Consider the following 24,386-nt stretch of genomic DNA (forward strand, 5'->3'; position numbering starts at 1 on the left):
ATGCAAGACGTGTTTTTTCTGTTGGCTCATTCTTTCCCAGATGAAAAACCGTTGATAAGGCTGTAGGTTGGTGGGGTTTTTCATTCCTCAGTGTTTTTTAATTCAAGTGTAATTAGAGTTCTGGGCAGTTTTTCCTTTGGCGTAGATTATATTTGTAGTTCTAGGATTTAATTGGTCTCTTTTGTGTGTGCAAAGAGCTAATCTAATTCATTACGTTTTGATTTTGCTCTTTTTAACTCGAGTTTCTGCTTCCTTTGTACTGAATACAACTCGTGCCCAACCTGTACAATTTAGCTTAAGTGTCTTTGCCTTGGTGCACATCTTCTTGATGTCCTTTTTCCCTCCCAGTTGGATTTAGATTCCTCTCTTCTTTCCTCTCATGTCAGCCTGTGCTTCTGTGCCCCTTTCTCTCATACTCTTCTGTAGTACCTGTAGCACTCTGATAATTTATTTCCTCCTCTTCTTCTGTCATCAGACTATAAGCTTTACAGGAACAGCAGGTACACGTTATTAAACTTGGTGTCTCCAGCTGCTAGTTCTGTGTCTGGTGGTAGAAAGTAGTGACTCAGTGAACGGATGGCTGGATAGACATGTGAAATGATATTTATGCTGAGCCCTAAAATGATCAGTACAGTGATCTGGGGGAAGAGAAGCTATTGATATCTATTCTTAAGGTCCAACAGACATTTTTCTCTATCTTACTTGTCCACTTGTAGGACACTGACAGATGTCCTAGGAAAGGTGAATATGGAAATCAGATTGCAGCTTAGTGTGTCTCTTTGATGCTTCTGTCCTAACTCTATATTGTGATTAGTATTTGAAAACATGCTCATGAAAACAGCAGTATTCCTCAATACACGTTAATTAGGACATGCTCCTAATCTCTTATAGTCTTGTTACAGTTATTTATTGCTGAGTAACAAACCACTCCAAAGCCTAGTAATTTAGGGCAATAATATATCATTCTCCCAGATCTGAAATCTGATGAAGGCTCGGCTAGGTAGTTCTGCCTGACTTGCTATGTGCAGGGGCTGGAATGCTTCCCCATTTACACTGGGGCGCCTTTACCAGGTTGGCGAGAACCAGCTGTGGGCTGGTGGGGGCACTTTCTGTATCTGGCCTTTCCAGATGGCTAGTTTGGACTTACAGCATAGGGGTCTCCGGTAGTAGAACTTTTTATGTGTCATTGTCTTCCAAGAAGGAAGAACAGAGCTGCTAGTTTGCTAAGTTCGAAAGTGGCAGAATGCCACTTCCACCTCTTTGGATTGGTCAAAGCCAGCTTGGATTCAAGGACAGGGAAATTGTCTCCATCTCTTGGTATGAGGAACAATGTGCATACATAGGGAAGGATAGCAGCCATCTAGCTTAAAGAGATATCTAAAACATCCAGTTTTATATACAATAAGAAATAGACCTAAAAACAGCATTGCAGCTAGATATGTACTACAGAAGTATGTCTCATTTAAGTGAATGGTTTTTAAGAAATGCATTAAGTTTCTTTGGATGACATCTCCAGGGGAGCGAAGGGCTCTTGTTGGAAAACTATGCTTTGTCAACATTGGAGCTAGGACTTGATCAGTTAATGGACTCAAACCTAGTACTCTGGTCCTTGTGGGTAGTAAATAACCACACAGATGGTTGGTTTAATTATGCCAGTGCTGTCTTATCTGTTAAGGGTCATGTCTCTCTTTAATGATTAAAGTTGCTTTCTTAAAGTGAGAGCATAACAGCACTCACTCTGATCTACAAGAATCAAAAAGATCCGTATCCTGTTTCTCTCACCTTAGAGGAGTTTGGAAAAGTGTCACATAATTAAAGTTTCTTGATTAGTAATTCTACTGGGAAAATGTAATAAATTTTCTCTTTTGACTGTGCTGTGATAGGAAATGGGCTGGAAATGCCTCTAATAGTCCCATTTCTAGACCTGAGCATTTCCTGAACATTTTGAAATTATAATAATTAGTTTCAAAAATCTTGATAAACCCAAATACATCAAGATAAGTAGGGCTGTAGAGTGAATCCTTCCTTGAAACATACACAGTTTCTTGAACAAGTCCCCTTTTCTTATATTATTCTTGATTTTTAATAGTTTTGACAACCTCTTAGAATCACTTGATACTTAGAAACTTTTTGAATATATTTGCCTCTTCAGTGCTTATTGTCACATATCTCTGTGGAATTTCATGGAAACAGGTGGAAAATAAGGGTTACCATTTGTGATATTTGTAAAGAAACCAAGAGCAAGGGCCTGCAAAGCCCTTTTGGAGACTGAATGGATTAGTAATTCACCCATGAAGGCCTTCAGTGGAATCACAAAAGACCCCAAGTAGCCAAAGAGATCCTGAGAAAGAACAAAGCAGAAGGCATCACACACCCTGTTTCAAGCTCTACTTACAAAACTGTAGTCATCAAAATGGTGTGGTACCAGGTAAAAACAGACACGTAGGCCAATGGAACAGAACCTAGAGCCCAAAATAAACCCAAGCATATGCAGTCAACTAATACTTGACAAGGGAGCCAAGAACACTGAATGTAGAAGAGATAGTATATGGTGCTGGGATAATGGGCTGTTCCCATGGGAAAGAATGAAACTGGCCCCATGTCTTACACTACTCATGAAGATGAACTCAAAAAGGATGAAAGACTTAAACGTAAGACCTGAAATCATGGAATTCCTAGACAAAAACACTGGAATAAAGCTCCTTAACATGGGTCTTGGTAATGACTTTTTGGGGGGGGTTCTGATATCTTAAAAAGCAACAAAATAAAAAGTAAACAGGTGACCACACCAAACTCCAAAGCTTCTGCACAATAAAACAAAACATCAGTACAGTGACGAGACAGCCTATTGAGTGGGAAAAAAAATTTGCAAATCATATATCCAGGGGTTCATACCCAAAATATATGAAGAACTCATGGTACTCAGTAACAAAAAAACAAATAACCCACATTGAGAAGGACAAAGGACCCAAGTAGACATTTTTCCAAAGAAGGTATACAAAAAGCCAACAAGTACTTGAAAATATGTTCAATAGCACTAATCATTAGGGAAATGCAAATTAGGATCACAATAAGATATCTCTTGGGGCACCTGGGTGGCTCAGTAGGTTAAAGCCTCTATCTTTAGCTCAGGTCATGATCTCAGGGTCCTGGGATGGAGCCCTGCATCGGGCTCTCTGCTCAGCAGGGAGCCTGCTTCCCCCTCTCTCTCTGCCTGTATCTCTGCCTACTTGTGATCTTTCTCTGTCTGTGTCAAATAAATAAATAAAACCTTAAAAAAAAAAGATATCTCTCGTGTCTCCTAGAATGGCTGTCATCCAAAAGATAAGCAATAACAGAAATGAATAAAGCTATTTGTGTAACATGTTAAGAAAGAAAAAAGAGATAATAGATGCTGGTATGGATGTGGAGAAAAGGGAACCCTTGTGCATTGTTGGTAGAATTGTAATTTAGTGCAGTCAGTATGGAAAACCGTACGGAAGAGCCTCAAAAAATTAAAAGTAGAACTACCATATGGCCCCCAATAATCCCCCTTCTGGGAATATATCCAAAGGAAATTAAAACATTAATTCAAAAATGTTTATAGCAGCATTATTTACAGTAACCAAGACATGGAAACAACTTGAGTATCCATTGATAGATGAATGGATAAAGAAGTTGTGGCATATATTTACAACGGAATAATATTAAGCCATAAGAAATTAGGAAATCCTACCACTTGCAGCAACATGATGGACCTTGCCGGCATTTTGCTAAGTAAATGAGTTGGACAGAGAAAAACAAATACTGTGTGATTTCACTTATATGTGGAATAAAGTAAAACAAGACGTAAGTCATAGAAAAAGAGATCAGACTTGTGTTACCAGAGGTGGAGGGTAGGGGGAGGAGGAATTGGAGAAAGGGGGTCAGAAGGTCCAAACTTTCAGTTATAAGATAACAACTAGGGGTGTGGTGTACGACACATGACCACTGTGAATATGGCTGAATGATAGATGGGAAAGTTCTTGCGAGAGTAGATCCTAGGAGATTTCAAGGATCACAAGGAGAAAGTTCTTTATCCCTTTCCCTTTTCCTTTTATTGTATTTATGTGAGAAAAGTGGATGTTAGCTGAACCTGTCATGGTCCTCACTTCACAAGAGATGTAAAGCAAACCATCGTGCTGTATGCCTTAAACTTACACAGTGATGTCTGTCAATTGTTCTCAATAAAACTGGAAAAGAAGATGTAGATGTGATGAGAGTTGCACAGCAGTGTGAATGTACTTAATGCCACTGAACTCTACACTGAACATGGTTAAAACAGGGTGCTTGGCTGGCGTAGTCCATGGAGCTCGAGACTCTTGATCTCAGGGTCATGAGTTCGAGCCCATATTGGGTGTAGAGTTTACTTAAAAAAAAAATCTTAAGAAAAAGGTTAAAATTGTAAATTTTATGGTATGTCTGTTTTACACTAGAAAAAGACAGTTAAGACAACTAAAAGGCAATGTAGTGGGACTAGATCAAGCACTTGGGGTTGCGGAGTGTTAAGGATTCTGAAAGGGACCCTTACCCTTCCTGGTGGGGAGGAACAGAAGGGCTCCCTGGAGGGGTCACAGGGTCCCCGACTGAGAAAGAAGTGGGGGCCATTGCTCTGCATGCGACTCTGAACTTTCTGGTGCCCAAAGGGATCTGTTGTGTGTGACCCAAGGAAGAGGAATCACAGGGCTGGCAGAGACCGGAGTGACTGTGTCCCTGTGGGGCCCCTCTGCACCCCGAGGCTGGCTGGTGCCTTTCCATCTTAGAGTAACCAAACCCTCTGCCTGCGCTTTCCCCTGCAGACGGCCACTCTGAGAAGACAGGGGCGGTATATGTGCTCCACGGTTCCCGCAGATGCACAAGAGGAAGCTCAGAGCCTGTTTGTTACCGAGGTAATGCGCTGCACACGTCACCGTAAAGCCACTTTTTGCTAACACTCCCTGTTCTTTAAATTTCAATGATATTTTCAAGAAAGTGTCAGAGACGTAACTCCATCTGTTTAGTGGAAGTTAAAATAGGAGACTAATATGGGGTTTTTGGAGCCCGAAGCTTGGACAGAAATGTCAGCACGGGTCATTTCTGATGGCTGTTTAAAACATGAATTCTACAGAACTTACTGGTGTAGAAAAAGGGGTCACTCTTAGGAACTCACTGGAAATCTTTGGCAGAGGCTTTGTTGCTGAGATTATTTTCAGGGAGACTCAGCACACACGTTTATGTATTCGTTTACTTCATTTACATATTTACACTTGTAACTTATTTTCCAGACTAGTTCAGTGTTCATGAAGTGCCAGACGGTCATGAGCAGACCCTGACTACCTCTGGTCAGCGTACGATTATTGTCACTCTTGTTTGAACATGCACATCATGATTATCTTGTTAAAGAGGGAAAAGAAAGTACTGCATTTAGAATTGCTTTTTCTTCCCCCCCTTGGGGTGTTTGTTTTTTTTTCCCCAGGTACTTTTAGGTAATATGAACTCATTAAGTCTTTTAATTTTGTTTTTCAAAGTGCTCATTCATTTAAAAATAATGAATTTTTATCCCTATTTTTCTGATTGAATTTCGATGATACGTAGGCCCATCAATAGTTTTGCCCACCACAAGGAAGTTAGGCTTTTAAAAGTGAAGACCAATTAAAATAACAAGATCATAGTCACAATATTTAGTTTCCATTGAGATTTTCAAAAAATTAAATGTGTATTTAAAATTGTAAAAGTAATGATCTCTCATCCTTCTGAAAAGAACGTCCTATCTTACTTCCTTTGCTACTATATTAGGAAGATTAATTCCAGACAAATAGAGCCAGATATGTTTATATAGTCTTAAATGTTTATTTTAAAGCAGGATGTAAACAAACTGGGACGGACCCGTAGGCAACATCTGGCCTGCAGCCTGTTTTTGTAAATAAAGTTTTATTGTAACACAGCCACACCCCTCCGTTAACATGACCACTCTCACATTAGAACTCAGAGCTGAGCGTTTGCAGCAGCGACCATGTGACCCTCAAAGCTGAAAATACTATCTGGCCTTTCGCAGAAAGAGTTTTGTTGACCCCCTATTTTAAGACATGGAGCAACTTGCTGATTACTAATTCAGTTCTCCCAGTTACTTAAAAAATACGTTGTTGGAGGGACGACTCTCCAGTTCTGCAGTCACTGCAGGTTGAGCAGTAACAGCTCCGAGCTCTCCTGCCGGAGCCAACAGAACAAAGGCCTCTGGGGACCCTGGCACTAGGGTGGAGTGAAACAGCACTTCCTCTCCATCCTCTGCTCCAACCGAGAATGACCTCATGACTTTCTTTTTAAAACAACTTCAAAAACCTTCCAGTATTAACTCCAAAATATTATTGAATTTCATGAGTTTGAAAGGGCAGTCACGGAATCAGCCAGTCAGATCCCTGTCTTTCTGGAGTTACAGTTCTCTGGATGTTGATTTCTGATGTAACCCTCATCTCCTAGGCTTTCTACATCTCCAGAGGGGTGGGGTTGCTTGCTCTCAGGGGTTCTGTGCTCTCAGCCTTTGAATTTAGCTGGTGTCTGCTGTGTGCACTGTCAATGAGGGCTTATTAAATGAATGACTTTCTGGCTATTTAACTGCTTAGCTGTTCTTTTTTATAGTTTCTTATAATGCAAAATATTTAAACACAATAATTATCTTTCTTACCTGTTTTACCTAAGATACTAAAAATCTGGGCACTCAGGTGTTACATTCATAAATTCACTGCTTATGTACAAGTGTGTGCTTATTTATTTATTTTTTAGCTGGGCAGATACATGTCATACTTGAGTAGGTTTAATGTCTTGCCGGAGACTTTGGTGATAGGCTTTTAGTTGCTGTGCTTGTTCAAAAAGCAGAACAGAGAATAGGAGCCCATGCACAAGCCTGTGTCACACCTGGTCAGAACTGACTTGGCTGTGCTAATGGACCTAGAGAGAATAGTGGGAGAACCCAAACCTATAGGTAATTCTGAAATCACACTTGCTTTGGAATGTAACTTAGAGTGTGGATCTCAGATGTTCTCAATGTGAAAATGCTTTGGAAGTATTTCTGAGAAGCATTTACAAGAATAAAAGAGTATCATTCGTCACTACCTGGCAAAGAGATTGAAACGTTGTTCAGCAACCCCATCTGCCTCTGTTCCTAACCCTTCTCTGCTTTCAGAATGTAACATAAAAATCTTACACTGCCTGCCCTTCACGACCTTGCCTGTAGAGGGCTTCGCATAGAGTCTGGCAGGACTTGACAATCTTGAGTCTACGTACCACTCAGTGGGTCATCCTGGATAGATGAGTGAAAGACACCATGCTGGTCCGTTGAGTCTGTTGGGTAGTGAGGTAGTTTAATGCAATGTAGGGGATGTAGAAACTTACTTTTCTCCCCCCACTCCGGGGTTTCTTCTAGTTGGTATAGGAATTAAATTGATATAAGAAACATAAACAGGGAGAAAAAAACCCAAAATTTTATTATGTGGACATGGAGGTCCAGTGATGAAACTAAAACCCCAAGAGATGACCAAGGCAGGCAGTTTTTACACACTTTAGACAAAAAGAGTACATTTGGGAGGCATTGACAGGATAAAGAAGAGAGGTATTTGGGAGTTTTAATTAGTAAGGAATTCTAAGCAGAATTTAGGCTGAAGTAGTAGGTGAGAAAAAAAAATGAGGAGGCTTATTTCTGTAGCTTTTTCAACTTCCAGGTCCCTACCTCTGATAATAAGGATTTTTTTTTTTTTTTTTTTTTTACTTCTTAGTACAGGAGAGTCATTTTCATAGGGGAAATTTTTTCCAGTTTTCACAGGGACAGTGGAGGGTCTCAGTATCCTTTGAGCAGGTTGACTCCCAAGTAGCTTCAGTTCCTAATAAGCCATATGCTATTGTACGTTTGGGGACAGCCCACCCTGGGCGCCACACCAGTGTGTAGGCTAATGTCAAGGTAGAGGTAAAGCTCCCCATCTTGGTTCGTGCATGTGCGCCATCACCATTGATGTCGTGGCGCCATTGTGAACTGGAACCTGAATCTTTTCTCCTAATAACCTCACTCTGGCCCTTATAAATAGAAGGAAGAACTGAGGGCAGATTTATATTATACTTAATCACAGAGCTAGCTGTGACGTTAGCAAACACCCCGAAAGGGTCTTTAGGGTCACACTTTCCATCCACTTTCACGTTCTCGTAGAGGGCACATGACTTCTGAAGAACCCAGGGCTTTGAAGTCAGAAGCCGCACATAGTTTGTTATGTAAATGCAGCAACTGAGGTGAGGTTTGTCCCCTTGTAAAATCCGCTCTCTGATCATGAATGATGGTCACTTAAAGTGACCCTGTTCCAAGGGTAGTGTTTTAGTGATTTTTAAGCTTTACAGGATCCTCTGACTGTGGAATTTCAGGCACAGGAGGGTGGAGGTGAAAGGATTCTTTTTGATGTTTGTGTGGGTGTGCATTCATAAACCTTCCCAAATGTCCTCCAAAAGCCATCGCATATCTTTTTTCATTTCCTCTTATGCTCTTTTTTTTTTTTTTTTAATCCGCCCCCTCGTAGTGCATCAAAACCTATAACTCTGACTGGCATCTTGTGAACTATAAGTTTGAAGATTACTCGGGAGAGTTTCGACAGCTTCCAAAGTGAGTAAATGGTCGCACAAGGTGGGGTTATACACGTGGGCAACAATTTTTTGCACTTGAAATGCTTAGAGAGGTATATAATATGCAACTTCATCTGCAGTCAGAGTAATTGGAGAAAATATTTCTAGATGGTTTATATGTATAAAGAATAGCTGTGATTTTCAGGGTCTTCAATAGTAGGACTCAAACCTCACACTCTGGGATTGGTAAATGGTAAAAAAACACATGGTTTACTTGTGTCCAGTGGTTCTTTTTAGGATGTGGCTGACAAAGCACAGCAGGTAATGTGCTGTCAGTGAGAAATAGAAGACCAAGAAAACATAAATGCTACAGTGTGTTTTATCTTTGAAAGAATATTTTGAAGAGACATAAGCACTTTATAGTGAATAAGTTTTATGTTAAAAAAAAAAAAGTAAATCAAAGAGCGAACATTTCCCCAGACTATTTTTTTCACATTCTTTAAAGTGTTAATGCATTCTGGAATACACCAAAAACAAGGGTGTCTGTATTGATTAGGGGTCATTAAGGTGAACCATGGGTAGGTTGGTCTTGCCTTGAGAGGTTATGTTACCGAATGGGAAATCGTGAAATGATGCATTCGTTAAATTTAGGTAGAGCTGATTATGAAACCCGAAATCAAAATCAAATAGCGATGGCTTGTATTTCAAAAGTAACCATCGCCAATGAAAATTTTACTTATAATGGAGACCCTATTAATATAGTTCTCCTCTGTGTTTTGTGGCATCTATGAGTTTGAACCATTGAAACTATTCCCAGTGGACCCCGCTGTTTGTTTTTCCTATTTGTGTGGTTCAGCCACTCCTTAAGAGTGCTCAGCCAACTTCCCGACTGACTCTTTTTGAACCTCAGCTCAAATCCTCCCTTCCCGCATTATCTTCTCCAGATGGGTATGCTCCTTAGTTCTATACTTAACCAGTACTTACTTGGGGCTTTTTAAGTTCTTTCCATTTGATTGGATAACCTGTCTTCACTGCTAGTCTGGTTCACACTATTCTGGCTATCGTAGAACAGACTATGAGATGTAGTGAACTTCCTGGAAGGGACCCTTTCACCACTGGTCGATTTCATCTTTGGCATTAATAATTTTCCAGTTGTGTGGTAAGAAAGAGAGGGAGGATTCTAACAGTGATTAAGAACATAGATTCTGTACTCTGTCTGCATTTTCTGCTCACTCCGCCCTCTGTGAATCTCAGTCTTTTTGTCTATTAAATTGTCACGACACCAGCCCCCATCATGTAAAGGACTGAAGGAGATAGTACATGTGAAGCCCAGTGCTTAAATCATACGGTTGAATAAATGCTGGCCGCCGTTACTGTGCTTTTGTTAACACTGTCATCATCAAGACAGGGCCTCCCACTCTGAAGGCCATGGCCCCATTTTCCATTTTCTCTTGTAAACTTCATTTTGAAAGTAATTCTATGGGGCTGCCTGGCTGGCTCAATAATTTAAGTGTCTGACTCTTGATTTTTGGCTCAGGCCATGATCTCAGGGTTGTGAGATCAAGCCCCAAGTTGGGCCCTGAGGTCAGCATGGAATCTGCTTGAGATTCTCCCTCTCCCCCTTCCCCCGCTCGTGGTGTCTCTCTCTCTCTCTCTCAAATAACTAAAATGAATCTTTTTTAAAAAAAGTTATTCTACCAAGTCTTATTTATTAATAGACTTTAACTTTTTTTTTTTTTTAAAGTAGGCTCCATGGAGCCCAACGTGGGGCTTGATCATGACCCCAAGATTAAGACCTGAGCTGAAATCAAGAGTTACACACTCAACCAATGGAAACACCCAGATGCCCCTACACTTTCCCATTGTCAGTATATTTGTGCCAGCTTTTCTCCATGGCTTTTGGGGGCTTTTTAACTCTGGGATCACCCACTTTGCAAAGCAGTAGTGCTGATTCTTTCTGTTCTTCAACTGAGTGGGCCAGCTTTGGATTTGTTAAATGATGGTTCCTCTGATGGGGGAAGAAGTGCATGGATTATAAAACAAATTTATTTCTTCTCTTTAAAGCAAAGTGGCCAAGTTGGATAAACTTCCAGTTCATGTCTATGAAGTTGATGAGGAGGTTGACAAAGACGAGGTAGGTGATCGCTTGCAGATTTAAAACTTGATTTCGTTTATAGGTTTGCAAGATTGGTTGGAAAATTACCAGCATTTAGCCAAAAGAGGAGTTGGAATGTTTCTTGAAACAGGGGAAGAATTTTTTTTTTAAATGTATTGTTGGATTGATTGAAATAAAGTCTCCCTTTCAACCTGACTGCTTAGTGGTACAAGTTCTTCCTGTCTTGTTTATTTGTTCTGAGATCATTTTCAAAGGCCTGGATAAGATTTGGCTACATTGTTAAAAAATATCAAGATTACTTAGACCTTAAGTTTAGCTTGTTTTTCAACAGGATATCTTGAAACAAACCAGTAGACTTTAAATGGCTCTTTCTTCAGTAATGGCTTTGAGTGAAGTGTATGGTACCAAGAAGCTTTTTTTTTTCTGTCTTTTCTTTAAACAAGCCCACTACCCCTGCTCTTGGAAAAGTGCATAAAGAGAACGGGGCATTAAGATGACTGAACAAGGGACCTACTAAAAAGTCAGTTCAACCTGTTTCTCCATTTCTCATTCTCCCCATTAGATGCCTCATTGTGAGTTGGGTAGGGGGGTGTCCTTATTGATTGATTGATTCATTGATTATCAGCTAAACCATAACACCAGCCATTAAAACATCCATGGTAGCAAATTATTTTAGAAACCACTCATAAAATAATTCTGGGAAGACTAAGTAGTCATCCAAAATGAAAAGATATTAAAAAAAAAAACCAGCTTGATGCTGATTAGTAGTTAAAAAAAAACTTGAAATAATTGAAATAATGCATGTAAGGGCACACAACAAACAGTAAAATCCTGGACAGGTAAGTTATTTCTCTTATTGCTAATAATAAGAGCATTAAACCACCAATATTAATTTGAGATGGTCTAAAACAAAACCTAAAATGGGTCTTTCTGCAATTGTCTACTTGATTACAGCAATAAAGATGATTCTTAGAGACTAGTCTTCGGAGGTGTGAGCCAGGTAACGTGACTCTGTGTGGCCCTCTCTTCCCACTGACTGCACAGAAGTGTCCAGCGGCCTCTGCCTTTGAGGGGCGAGGGGACCGCAAGGGAGCCACATGAGGGAGAGTGTGGAGGGCCCTGAGTCAGCGTGCAGCAGATTGGTCACACTGTGTGTGTGTGTACACATGTCATCTGTCTGTCTGTCTGATGTACTGATGTACGCGTGAATGCCTTACGTATTTTCAGCAGCACCTGGAGGCCCCACGCTCACCTCCCTACACCAGAGCGCACAGCTCAAGTCAACCTGTAGCAGAGAGTCTCTTTGTTTTTCTAGCTGTGTCCCTTTTCTGACCCCTCCTCCCCGTTGTCTCTGTGTCCTCTTGTCTGTCTTTCCTTCCGTGCTGTTGTCCCATCCCTTTCTTTCATCCCTTCTTTCTCTCTGTTGCCTCCTGTTTCCTTTCTTTCTTCATTCACCTTCCCCTGAACTGAGCCTCTGGGAAGTTTTCCAGGAATTTGCTTTCGTCCTCCAATTATAGGGGAGTATAATTTGAAAACATTTTTCCTGAAACCAGGCGAGACCTTACAACCTGAGCGGTCAAGTATGGTATGTACTTTCCGTGGCTCATTAAATACTTAAAAATTTGGATTGGAGCTAGCTTTGCCTTTTAATGGGCTACAGCTTTTTCAGGAATTTAGGCTTTTCCCTCTCTCTGACTGCCAAGTGGACTCTAAGGTGACTTGTGGCAGGTGGTGACTCCAGGGAAGGGGCAGGGTGGGGCAGCCTGGCACGGATGGAATGATTTTCCTGTTGACCAAACTCACAGCAAGTAGGATTAGTAGTAGTAGGAGCTTGACCGTGGTTTGCCTTCTCTCCTAGGATGCTGCCTCTCTTGGCTCTCAGAAGGGTGGGATCACTAAGCACGGCTGGTTGTACAAAGGCAACATGAACAGTGCGATAAGCGTGACCATGAGGGTAAGGAGGCCCGTCACCCTGCACTCCCCGCTCATTAAGCCCTTTCTGCTATAGGTCTTGGGCGTAAAGCTCAACATGAATGGGTATGCTGTGCTTCCTGACAATAGTGACACTGGCTGGTTAGTGAGGTGCCTCCCTGGTGCTCAACCCCCATTGGTACCGTCCCATCCCCCCCACCTCTCTGCTGCCCCCTCCGCCCACCCGCGTGATAAGACCATGATTGGGCTGGTGGGAGGGTGCAGTCACCAACATGGGCTTTCTTCCACGGGTGCATAACAAGGGTGTTGCACGGCTCCTCCAAGCCCGTCACCCAGGGGCTAAACCTAAGCCCTTTGGAGAGGTCTACTGTGACAAAGTCAGAAAGGCAAAACTTGAGGAAGGGAAAACCGTTAGATTTGAAGGGGTTTGCAAAGAGAAGCACAAAAGTGGTATAAAAAGCCACTCAGGAGAGAAGTAGGACCAGAAAAAACCAGGATAAATAATAAAGAGGAGAGAAATAATGGAAGGGAGGATGGACAGGGAGATGAAAAAGAGTTCACGGGAACTGCTGACCGTGGTGATCCTGAGGCTGGAAAAGCATTCAGTGTCACGAGGCAGAGAAAAGTTCCTGTTCTGTGTGAGCAAGAGACCCTGGGGAGTTGAGAAAGTTTCCATCCTTCTGTGCTGCATCCCAAATTGGAACTCACTGCACTGCTTTTGGGTGGTTATGTAAAAATATCAAATTCTGTGGGTGAGAAAAATGACCCATGCATGTTAAGTGAACCACCGCCTCAGAATTTCGATGTACTGAAATTATTAAATGTGATGGAGAGTCTTAACTCACCGTTACCTGGGGCGCTGGCCAGAATTGGGTTTGTTTTGGAGAGAACAGAAGTGCTTTTTTACGTATGTATACAGCTGTGAGTTATCGATAGACATTGGGATTCTTTTCATTTTGGAACAATAGCCGTGTGTGTGTGTTCTTCTCTCAGTCATTTAAAAGACGGTTTTTCCACCTGCTTCAACTTGGTGACGGATCCTACAATTTGAATTTTTATAAAGATGAAAAGATCTCCAAAGAACCCAAAGGATCGATATTTCTGGATTCCTGTATGGGCGTGATTCAGGTAACTGTGATTAGGGTTCCGTCCTGGAGTTTTCTTATCTGTTAAGAGTGCCATCTGTGAATGCGCAGAGCACGCTTCCAAGAGTGGCAGTGTTTGGGGTGGGAATAAAATAGCGCACTGTCAGGTGAGTAGAGACTTGTTTTTCATCATGCTGGAAGCTGGCACAGAAGGCCGGCCGAGTTCTGTTGTAGTGGGCCTAGCGCCCTGGCGTGCGAGTTCCTGTGTTTCAGACATGGCTCAGCCGCTTTGCAGCTATGTGACCCGGGACAGGCTGTTACCAAAAGTTTCTTCATATGTAAAATGTGCATAATGATTGTGTTTCCTTAATAGGGTACGTTGAGAGGTCGGGATGAATTAATTCGGAAATAGCCAGATCAGTTCTTAGCTTCTCAGTGGTGACTTTTACCACTACGGTCATAGTACCGATAGCGGGTGGTCACAAAAGACTGGCTTTCAGATGAGACTGCGGTCAGATCCCTGCTCTACCACTTACCGGCTGTGTAATCTCAGAGACATCATTGATCCTCTCTATGCCTCAGTTTCCTCATTTGTTAAACACGGATAATTGTCAAATACGGTTACTGAGAGGATTAATTAATGTACATAAAGAGCTTAAAAAAAAAAGGGCGTCTGGGTGGCTCAGTCGGTTAAGCCACTGCCTTTGGCTTGGGTCATGATCCCAGGGTTCTGGGGTCGAGTCCTGCATTGGGCTCCTTGCTTGGCGGGGAGCCTGCTTCTGTCTCTGCCTCTGCCTGCTTGTGCACTTGTGCTCGCTCGCTCTCTCTCTCTCTGACAAATAAATAAAAATCTTTAAAAAAAAAAAAATATATATATATGTATATATATAAAAGCTTAGAACAGTGCTGGCACATGGTAAGAATTCAGCCAGTATTAGATATTTTTGTTATTACAGTGCTATCACAGTTGCAGGCTTATTCTTTTTTATTTATTTATTTATTTATTTATGAGAGAGAGAGAATGAGCATGAGCAGGGAGCCCGACGCAGGGCTGGATCCCAGGACCCTGAGATCACTACCTGAGCCAAAGGCAGACACTTAACCAATGGAGCCACTCAGGTGCCCCAATTGTAGAGTCATTCTTAAAATTATTTGTGATCATGCATAATGCACTCCTATTATAATGTACTCATAAAAAATATCAGACTGTGCAGATAAACTGAAGGTCCCTCTCCATCCCAGTCTCTCCGTTTCTTGCAGAGCTGCTGTTACCGGTTTGGTGTAGGTCCTTCCACACCTAACTGAATTGTCTTTGAAAGCAAGCTGCCAGTTTCCCAATCTGCCCACCCCTCCACCTGCTCCCCGGCCACTTTCCAGGAAGATCTAAGGCAGTAACGTACAAGGATCCATGAAACACAGGATCCTGTGAATTTGAAGTGGGTTTGAAAGCAGGAAGGTGAACAAGGAGTCCGGGTAGGGAGGAGATGAGAGGAATTAGCTAAGAAAAAAAAGCAAAGGTGTTAAAGGGACCTGACACCTGCTGTGGGTGGGTGGCAAACTGGCCTCTGTGTTTTCTCGCTGGGAGACCCACTCAGCCCAGTGCACACGGTTGCAAACAGTCCAATTAGTCAGAAGCTGTCCGAGCCATCCCAGAATGAAGATCATTCAGGCATTTCTCATGGGGACCCTCAGACAGAGGGCACTGTGCGATTAATGAACAATCTCCTTGACAACTCCTCACAATAGAAGCAGTCACCATTATCAGAGAATTCTTCCTAAAAATGACTCAATGTTGGCAGATGACATTGGCCCAGAGCTTGCTTCTATAAGAAAGGTGGTTTTGTGGGGCCAGTGTGATTGAGGTTGGAGACACAGCTGTCTCGTTTGACTCTCTGGTGTGTGTGCTTGTGTATGTACTCATGTGTAAGATTAAATTGCATTTTTAGAGCAGTAATACATTCCTCTGGGTCAGTCAAACAGTGCGCAAAGGCAATATGGATAGGCACGTTCCTGCCTACCACACCTCCACCCCACCCACTCCTCACTCCCCTGAAATGATCACTTTCACCTTTTTTGCTCTTCTTCCTGGGGCTGTGCCTCCTTAATGCGGGATAAGGCACGTCTGCTGGTTTTTATTCTACAGTTGTGGACATTTTGTGATGGAAAGTGGCATTTTAGCTCCTGTAGCCCTCCCTCCTGCTCTAATCTAGACTGATTGCTTTCTCAGCCTCTGGAGAGCCGTCATTCTGAACACTCTCTGCCTTCGTCCCTGCATTGGATTCCCTGTTTTCGAGATCTCGTGTCCTCTTCAGTCTTTTTTGACTTTCTTGTTTTGGAGGCACACATCCTCCAAGTAGCTCCGGAGAAATCACGTCTGAGTTGCTGATATCTTGAGCGTTAACTTACCTGCAAATATTTTTGGTTTTGCGTTCATATTTGATTGAAAGGTGGAAATCCAAGGTGAAATTCACCTTAGAATTTGAAGACACTCCATTATCTTTTGGGTGCTCATGTTCCTTTGAGGGTCCGATGCTATTCTTAATCCCCGTTCTTCTCCATCTTCTCTTTACCTCTAGGGACCTGAAATTGAGGTTAGTTTGTTTCTTTTTTATTTTTTTGGTAAATTTTTTTTGTTAAGGCATAACATACAAATAGAAAATGTACACGTGATATATGTGTGCCTCTGTTTACTACTAAATTGGGATTTCTTTTTGTCTTATGTATTGCGAACTGTGGGAGAGCTCTCATTCTGGAAACTGTGTCCTATATTTTGGTCTTCTAGAACTGTGTCCTGTATCTTGGTCTCCTTGAACTCTGGTCAGTCTCATTAACTCGGGGAGATTGCAGGCCTCTTCCGGGTTCCCCTTCCTGGGCCGCAATGCGGATACCGCCTCCTGTGGAACACTGAGGTGCAGCCCAGGCTTACCTTATTTACTTCCCGTCCATCAGGGATCCCCCGCCTGCCCTACCTGTTGTCAGATATCTAAAGACAGTTGTTTTCATCGATTTTGCTCTGTTTTCTAGTAGTTAATGATGGGAGAATAAATCCAGACCCTGTTATGTCATCAGGCCAGCAACAGAAGTTAGGGGTCCAGACTCAGATGTCTGTAGGAGCCAAGCAGGAAAATTAAGTGAAAGGAGAGGCCTGAGTGTAGAGTAAGAGGGAATGCTGAGAACCATGACAAACAGGACCCCAAATGGCCCTGTCTTGTGGGGCCAGTGCCTCTCAGCTGTTGCTGATGCTGCTAGACAGAACTACCAGCTCAAGGTTGCCAAATGCTCTGGGGTTTTTTGCCCCAAGAAATCCAGAAATATAAAATTTTACTTAAATCTTGGTATTTTTAATTATTGGAAACCAATTTAAAAACAAAAAACCCAAAACACTACTCAGGAGCTACCCCCCTCAAAATGATGGAATCCACGAAGGTGTATTGGGGGCCTTAGATCAAGGACATCGCACCAGATAACAACGTTCACTGAAAATTATCTTTGCGTCAACCGCTCACTGGCACGTGGATGAGTCTCGGCCAGGAACTACCCCCCCACCCCCAGCTGAAAGCAGCTTTGGTAGGAACCAGATTGTATCAAAATAGTTTATTCACAGTGTAAAGTAGGTGGTACCAGAGTGAATTGTCAATGATGATGAATTAACTTGCGTGGGATTTTCAAGTAGGAGTTTCATTTGTATTCTTGAGTTGAGAGACCTTTTAAGTTACTTTTCAGTTAAATCTTCTGGCATTGACTTTTAAAAGAAGTTCAGAACAAAACTACATCTATGAAGAGTTTGGTCACCTGTGTCACAGTGTTTAGGCGACACGTCCCGCTTCCCTGGGCTGTCACTCTGTCCTGCCATGGCCTTCGTAACCTTAGCTTCTGACTTCAGGGGACGTAGCTTTCTTCATATGCTCTTTGTCCACGTGGCCAGTGGTGTTCAGCGTTTCATGAATTGTAACCAAGGCTTCAGAAATGTTAAGTAATTTGTTTTTAATCCAGATTTGTTTGTAAACTAAGTGCCAACAGTTCGTGTGTGCGTGTTTAAATTGTTTTTGGACACTGTAATTTTAAAAAAGTAGCTGATGAAAGCTGTGGTTTCAAAGAAATGCATAAACTGGAATTTTCCTGAACGAAATCCCAGTGTAGAATCTTAAGGCCTCAAAAGCATTTTCAAACCTTGAAGTTGATTAGACTTATTTTCAGATCAGGATGCTGAGGCTGATAAAGAGAAACAACGCAGACCAAGGCCTGACGTCTCCCCCGCTTTTAACTTATTTTCATGGCCGGAGTGGAACAGAAAACCCATTTCACAGCCAGGCGTTTGACGCCTGTCTGATTCTGGCCCTGACATGAAGGGAGGTGCCCGCAGTGGGTAGGCTGTGCGAGGGAGTTTGACCTTGCCTGGCGTGGTAGCTGTGTGTCTGAGAAGCACGCTTCCAAAGAACACAGCTGCCTTGGGGAAGGTCAGCCCATCCCTGCCACCTATGCTGAGCAGCCCTAGGGGGACTGTTCCTAACCTGCGAGCTTCTAGTGGGCCTGGGCTGCTCTGCCCCCTACAGGTTGTCCTCAGTTTGTGCATGCAAGGACCTAATCACAGTCCTGGGCTGAGCTGCTTTCTAGTACTGTCCCTTGGTGGTGTGTTTGTGTGTGTGATTTTGCTCACCATGGGAGGTTTGTTACTATCTGGAGACATGTTTTGATCTTCACAACTGGGATTATGCTCCTGGCATGTAGTGGGTAAGGCCAGGGGTGCTGCTAAACATCCTGCAGTGCATAGGACAGCTCCCACAGCAAAGAATTATCGGCCCCGAATGTCAGTAGTGCCAAGGTTGAAAAACCCTGACGTTAGGCACATGCATTCTCATCATTTAAAGCATGTGACTTCTGTTTTTGTACTTGGAACTGGGCATTCTTTCATACATATAAAAACTGGAGGCAAGAGGGAAGGCTGTAAATATGGTATCCAGATACCTTTGGTGACTCCAAAATGATGGGAAAGTTCCAGAAAAGGAAGTCAAGTATATCGATAGATGATGGTTTGTTTTTTTTTTTAAATTGTGGTTCGCTTTTAAAAATATGATACCACACACTATTTCATCAAATTTTTTTTAAAAAGGAAGCTGGAGGAGTTGAAAATTTTCAGTGAAATTTCACTCATTCAATAAATATTTTTTCAAGAGCCTGTTGTGTGCCAGACAGTGTTCCAGAAATACAGCTGTAGCCTTGAACAAAAGAAATCTCCATCCTACGGAGCTCTCGTTCCATTTGAGGAGACAAACAACAAATAAGATAAATATGTAAAATGCATAATGTGTCAAATGGGAAAATAAAATTATGGAGACAGTAAAAGTAGGGAAGGTATAGATGGTGATGGGGTCTGCAGGGAAAGGGCTTGCCCCACATGCCAATGAGGCAGCACCCACCAGCGAATAAGAAAGAGAAAAAAATTTAAGGCCATTCCCATTCTCTTAAAATGTGTCTCTTTTACTCCTTTTCAATTTCAGAACAACAAAGTCAGGCGGTTTGCTTTTGAGCTCAAGATGCAGGACAAAAGCAGTTACCTTTTGGCAGCAGACAGTGAAGCAGAAATGGAGGAATGGATCACAATTCTAAACAAGATTCTCCAGCTCAACTTTGAAGCTGCAATGCAAGAAAAGCGAAATGGAGACTTTCATGAAGGTACGTAGATCCGCTTTCTCACCAGCAAAGTTGGTGTCTTTAATTTTGTCAGAGGGCACAGAAGTAGACATATTGCACAGGTACGTGAGCAGTGGGACAGATGGGAGCTCTGCAGAGAGCTTGTCAGCGAGGGTTTTATCACATTGGAATTTACAACCCTGACAACATTTTTATCAGGAAATCATGTAATAGGAAGAACCACACCTTTGGGGGCAGAAAGGAAGACGGGAGTTCAAATCTCAGCAATACCATTTTTCGGCTCTGAGACCTTGGGCAAGCTACTTCCATATTCTGAGCCTTGGTTTACCCATCTGTGAAATGGGAATAAAATGGAACTTGCTGGTTGATGGAAGGATTTAATAAGATTATGTATCTTGAGTGCCTGGCATAGAGTCAGCACTTAAAATACTAAGTATAGTTATTTCTATTACCGTTAATCTTAATCCTTTAGAATTTTAAAGACAGAGTTAAGATGGACAATTTGGTGGGAAAAACCTGGCTATGTTCTTGACAATTTGTGTTTTTTTTCAAGCCCTTAGACACGTGATTCTCAACCCTGGCTGTACCTTAGAAGTTCCTGGGAACTTCAAAAAAATTGTTTCCTTTGTCCCACCAGAGTCTCTGATTCAGTTGGCCTGGGGTGGGACCTTGCTTGGCAGGGCTGACTTTTAGTGGCTGTGATGGATGTGGCCATGTGGGCTGGTGCTCATAGCTAATATTGGTTCTTTTTAGACAGTGTCCATACTGTATCAGTTATTAAATGTTTGACTCTCAACCCTGGGCATCAGTATTTTTTTAAAAAGCTCTGAGGTGTTTTTAATGGGCATCCAGAGTTGAAAACTGCTGTGTTCAAGGGTACAAAGAAGTGGCCTTTGACTTCCTGCTTTAAATAAAATACATTCAATTACAAGTGACTCAAATAATTTGTTTTGCAATTTCAGATGATGAACAAAGCAAATTGGAAGGTTCTGGTTCTGGTTTAGATAGCTACCTGCCTGAACTTGCCAAGGTAATATCATCTGCTTCTTCTGCTCTTTGTAGATTGGTATTGAAATATTTCTCATTTCCTGAGTCTGCCCAGGACAGAATCTGTTGAAATGATCAACAGTTACATTGTAGTAAATCATTAAAAAGGTGTTGTGCTTTCTGTTTTCTGAGCTGAATATGAAGTAAGGTTAAATACTGACCTGAGTCAAATTTTAGTCTGTTTTCCGTAATGTGCCTTATAAATTATTCTTTTTATTATTCCTTGTCCCTGTCCCTCCATAATATTTAATACCAAATCACAAGTATTGAAGAAATAACAAAAATGCATGGATAAAGGTTCCTGTGTTTTGTTTTTTAAAGATTTTATTCATTTATTTATTTTAGAGAGTGTGGGGAGGGCGTGGGGAGGGGCAGGGGGAGAGGATCTCAAGCAGACTCTGTGCTGAGCAAGGAACCTGATGTCGGGCTCAGTCTCATGATGCTGAGATGATGACCTGAGCCAAATCAAGAGTCAGACACTTAACCAACTAAGCCACCCAGGTTCCCCTATTTATTTATTATATATATAGAGAGAAAGTAGGGAGGGGTGGGGAGGCAGAGGGTGAGGGGGAGTCTGTTTTTCTCAAGTAGACTCCGCACTGAGCAAGGAGCCTGACGCCGGGCTTGATCCCACGACTCTGAGATCATGGTCTGAGCTGAAACTAAGAGTCGGACGCTTAACCGACTGAGCCACCCCAAAGGTTCCCGTGTTAACATGGTACTCAACTGGGTTCACACATGTGCTCCCCTTTTTCAAGTCAGTAGACACACTTCCAAAGAGGATGGTCTGTGGCAGTCTTGCCACTAAACCAAAGAGGAGTTGCCTGAGTTTGAGTTTTATAAATTGCTCCTGGGTCACTCTGAATGAAAAAAAAAAAAGTTATATCTGTTTTTAATAATTTTGAGAAATGTAAAAGTGACCGAAAAGCACAAAGAAGATCAAAACAACCGTCTGTATTCCCACGACCCAGATTCAACGCTGTTACTCTATTGTCCTTTTAGCTTTCATATTTTTTAAAGAAATAAAACACCAGTTGTGGTTGAAGTTGTTTTTAAACACCATTCTTTCTCCCCCGCGACTTCAACTGTTGACAGCCACTATTATGAGTTTTCTGGGATTACTTCTGTTTTATTGCTTTATCTTTACTAATGTTACCTATCATAATGATATATATGGTTGTTTTTCATGTGTTTAAAAATGTCATATGAATGCTAACATATGATTCTGCACATGCTTTCTAATTCAGCCTTGTGTTTGAGATCCATCGAAACTGGTTATAGACTAGTTCATCCCTTTTCTTGTGCCATGTAAGCATTTCATTTTAGCTGTTCTCTTCCAGTTTTTTCTATTACGAACAATGCTACAATGAATATCCTTGTATTTGTCTCCTGATACGCATCTATGAATGATTCTCTTTTAAGTGAGAGAAATATCTTTGTTTTCTCTGGCCATTTATATTCTTGCTCTGTTACTGCCATTCTATTCTTTTTCTTTGCGACTACAGTGTAACAGAGACCCTACACACCCACATCTTAAACACTGTAATAGAAAACATGGTTTATCTATATACGATTATAAATAGACTCGCATTCAGCATTGACCTTTACTTTAAGACAACATGGCTATTCTAAAATATAAAATCTCCCTCCCTGGCTAGGACTTGAGAGTATTGTTTTTCTTTGAGACTTGACTGTTACCGCAGTATCTTTTTAGCACCTGCCTATTAAAGCTAATTTTAGCGCCACCATTGTAACCTCCTACTCAGCTGGGAAGGGTTTTGGCCTGTGTGTGTGTGTTTTTGTGCTGTGAGCTTAAGTGTGTCATATTTTGCATGGAGATTTGCTTTTTTGTTTCTGGATATTTGGGGGCTCATAATTTCTCAAAGTGTTTGAACTTGTTTTATGAAGCAGCCCACATATGCACTGCAATCCAGAATTCGAGAAGTAACTTCCTGCACTTACTGGTTGAACACAGCGGACAGCTAGGAGAAGACTAATGTTGATTAAAAATCTATACTTTTCTTTTCCCCGTGAAGACATACAGGAGTTGTGCCCTCCTTTCTTCTCTCACTGCCTCCCTGGGCCTGGTCAGCATAATAATTCAGTATTTCTCAGTCCTAGGACCTAGGAAAGTTTTTAAAGTATATATGAGAGAATATAGAGATAACATACCTACATATGTATTTGGGGCTATTTTCAGACTGTGCATAACCATAAAACAGAATCAGTTGGTTAAATCAGTTTAATTGGTTTCAGCTCCTGTCTCTTTATTTCGTTTTCTTCTTCTTTTTTATTGAAGTAGAACTTACAAGGAGTACTAGTAGTATCGCTCAGTGGATTTCACATTTTTGCACCTGCATAACCACCACCCAGACCCACACATAGCACATTTCTGGCACCTCAGCCGACGGTCTTGCCCACCTGTCCCAGCTGCTACCCCATTGCTTTCACCTCTGTCACTGTGGATTAGTTGTGACTGTTCTAGTTCTTATTAGTGGATTGTACAGTACGCGTCAGGCTTCTTTAGCTCAACATTATGTGCGCCGGATATTTTAAAAATACGAATGGAATAGAACTGAATTTAAAACATTAACTACGCTGCCCTCAATAATGACAGGTACTATTAAAAATATTTTTTTTTATCAAGTAATCTCTGTGCCCAGTGGGGCCTCAGATGCATAACCCCAAGATCAAGGGTCAAATGCTCTACCAGCTAAGCAGCCAGGGAGCCCAAAGATAGATAAGATTTTTTTAAGTGTACATATGTGGTATGTGTATATGTATTGGGTTGTGATATAAACGTATTTCTCACTGTGGTCATGGTCAAATCCCGAAAAAAGAAGTATTATAAGGGGCTTCACTGTTGTTATTTTCCCCTTAGCTCTTAAGTGTTTTAAAAAAATACTTTTATTTAAGAAGGTAGATAAAGGGCAGCAACTAACTTTTCAAAGGGAGAAATTAAAAGAATAAAGACACTGAGGACATGCCATCACGCAGTCCACATGCTGCTGTCCCACTCGTGATGCTCGTGTGCGTGTGGTAGTGGTGTTGGGGGGCAACTGGGGGAGCCCCGGCCTGACTGTGCTGGGCTCTCAGCCCTTCACATCCCAGGGCCCCCAGCATAGGGATGATTGTAGCCTAGTTTATAACCCTCTCCAGTGTTTCAGGGTGGGGGCCGTTTGTGCCTGTTAAGGAAGCAGGGAGTTGGCTAATAACGGGTCCTCTTGATCTTAGGAAGAACCGTTCCATAGTTGCAGAATCTGAAGTTACATAGAGGGGGAAGGGAGGGGAAGGAGAGCCTGTGTGCACACCTGTGCAAGAGAGGGCAGTTTAATCAGGGGATGAAGAGGCAAAGAGGTCAGCACTGGGAATGGAGGGGTGGGGAAGGGTCCAGCGGGAGATGAGAAATAAGCTGCGGAGAAAGGACTCGAGCCGTGGAGGCAGGCAGGGCGTGTTGGCGGTGGGAGTGAATGGCGGCGGCCTCTCTGCCCAGCTCTTCTTTCTGCTTCATTCATCCTGTTGCCCCAGCTTTTGTCTTCCACGGTGACCCAGACAGAACAAACAGGATATGAGTGACAGGAAGTTGTTTTAGTACAAAAATAACTGAGGTCTCATTTTGGAATATAATGGAGGGGCCCTTGACATATGGCAAGGACGATATGGGCTTAGGTTTTGAGAATATGTTGTGTATTCTTGGCCCTTATGTGGCTTGTACATTTGGTACTGAACATCTTTATTGTTTTCTTATTGAAGACACAGTGTATCTGCCCTGAAACCTGTTCTTTTCCTCCTATTGTCTGATATGGAACCAAATACATGTTTGTTGTAAATGTAGCAGCATTTGTAGTATCAGAGCATGTAGTCTTTTTTTTTTTTTTTAAAGGTTTTATTTATTCATCTGACAGAGAACAAGCAGGGGTACTGGCAGGCAGAGGGAGAAGGAGAAGCAGGCTCCTGCT

General features: G+C 42.0%; 1 protein-coding gene across 6 annotated transcripts in view; it reads left to right on the plus strand.

Annotated features, from left to right (window-relative positions):
• DOCK9 (dedicator of cytokinesis 9) overlaps positions 1-24,386 on the plus strand; it is a 173,961-nt gene that overhangs the window by 38,005 nt on the left and 111,570 nt on the right. For all 6 annotated transcript variants that reach the window (XM_080799509.1, XM_080799511.1, XM_080799507.1 and 3 more), the window contains exons 3-9: positions 4,818-4,907; positions 8,553-8,635; positions 10,660-10,729; positions 12,570-12,665; positions 13,637-13,771; positions 19,227-19,401; positions 20,343-20,410. In XM_080799509.1, the coding sequence (XP_080655635.1) occupies positions 4,818-4,907; positions 8,553-8,635; positions 10,660-10,729; positions 12,570-12,665; positions 13,637-13,771; positions 19,227-19,401; positions 20,343-20,410 (717 nt within the window). The remainder of the gene's footprint in view (positions 1-4,817; positions 4,908-8,552; positions 8,636-10,659; positions 10,730-12,569; positions 12,666-13,636; positions 13,772-19,226; positions 19,402-20,342; positions 20,411-24,386) is intronic.

This window comes from Martes martes (assembly GCF_963455335.1).
Source record: "Martes martes genome assembly, chromosome: 3".
Classification (NCBI taxonomy): domain Eukaryota; kingdom Metazoa; phylum Chordata; class Mammalia; order Carnivora; family Mustelidae; genus Martes; species Martes martes.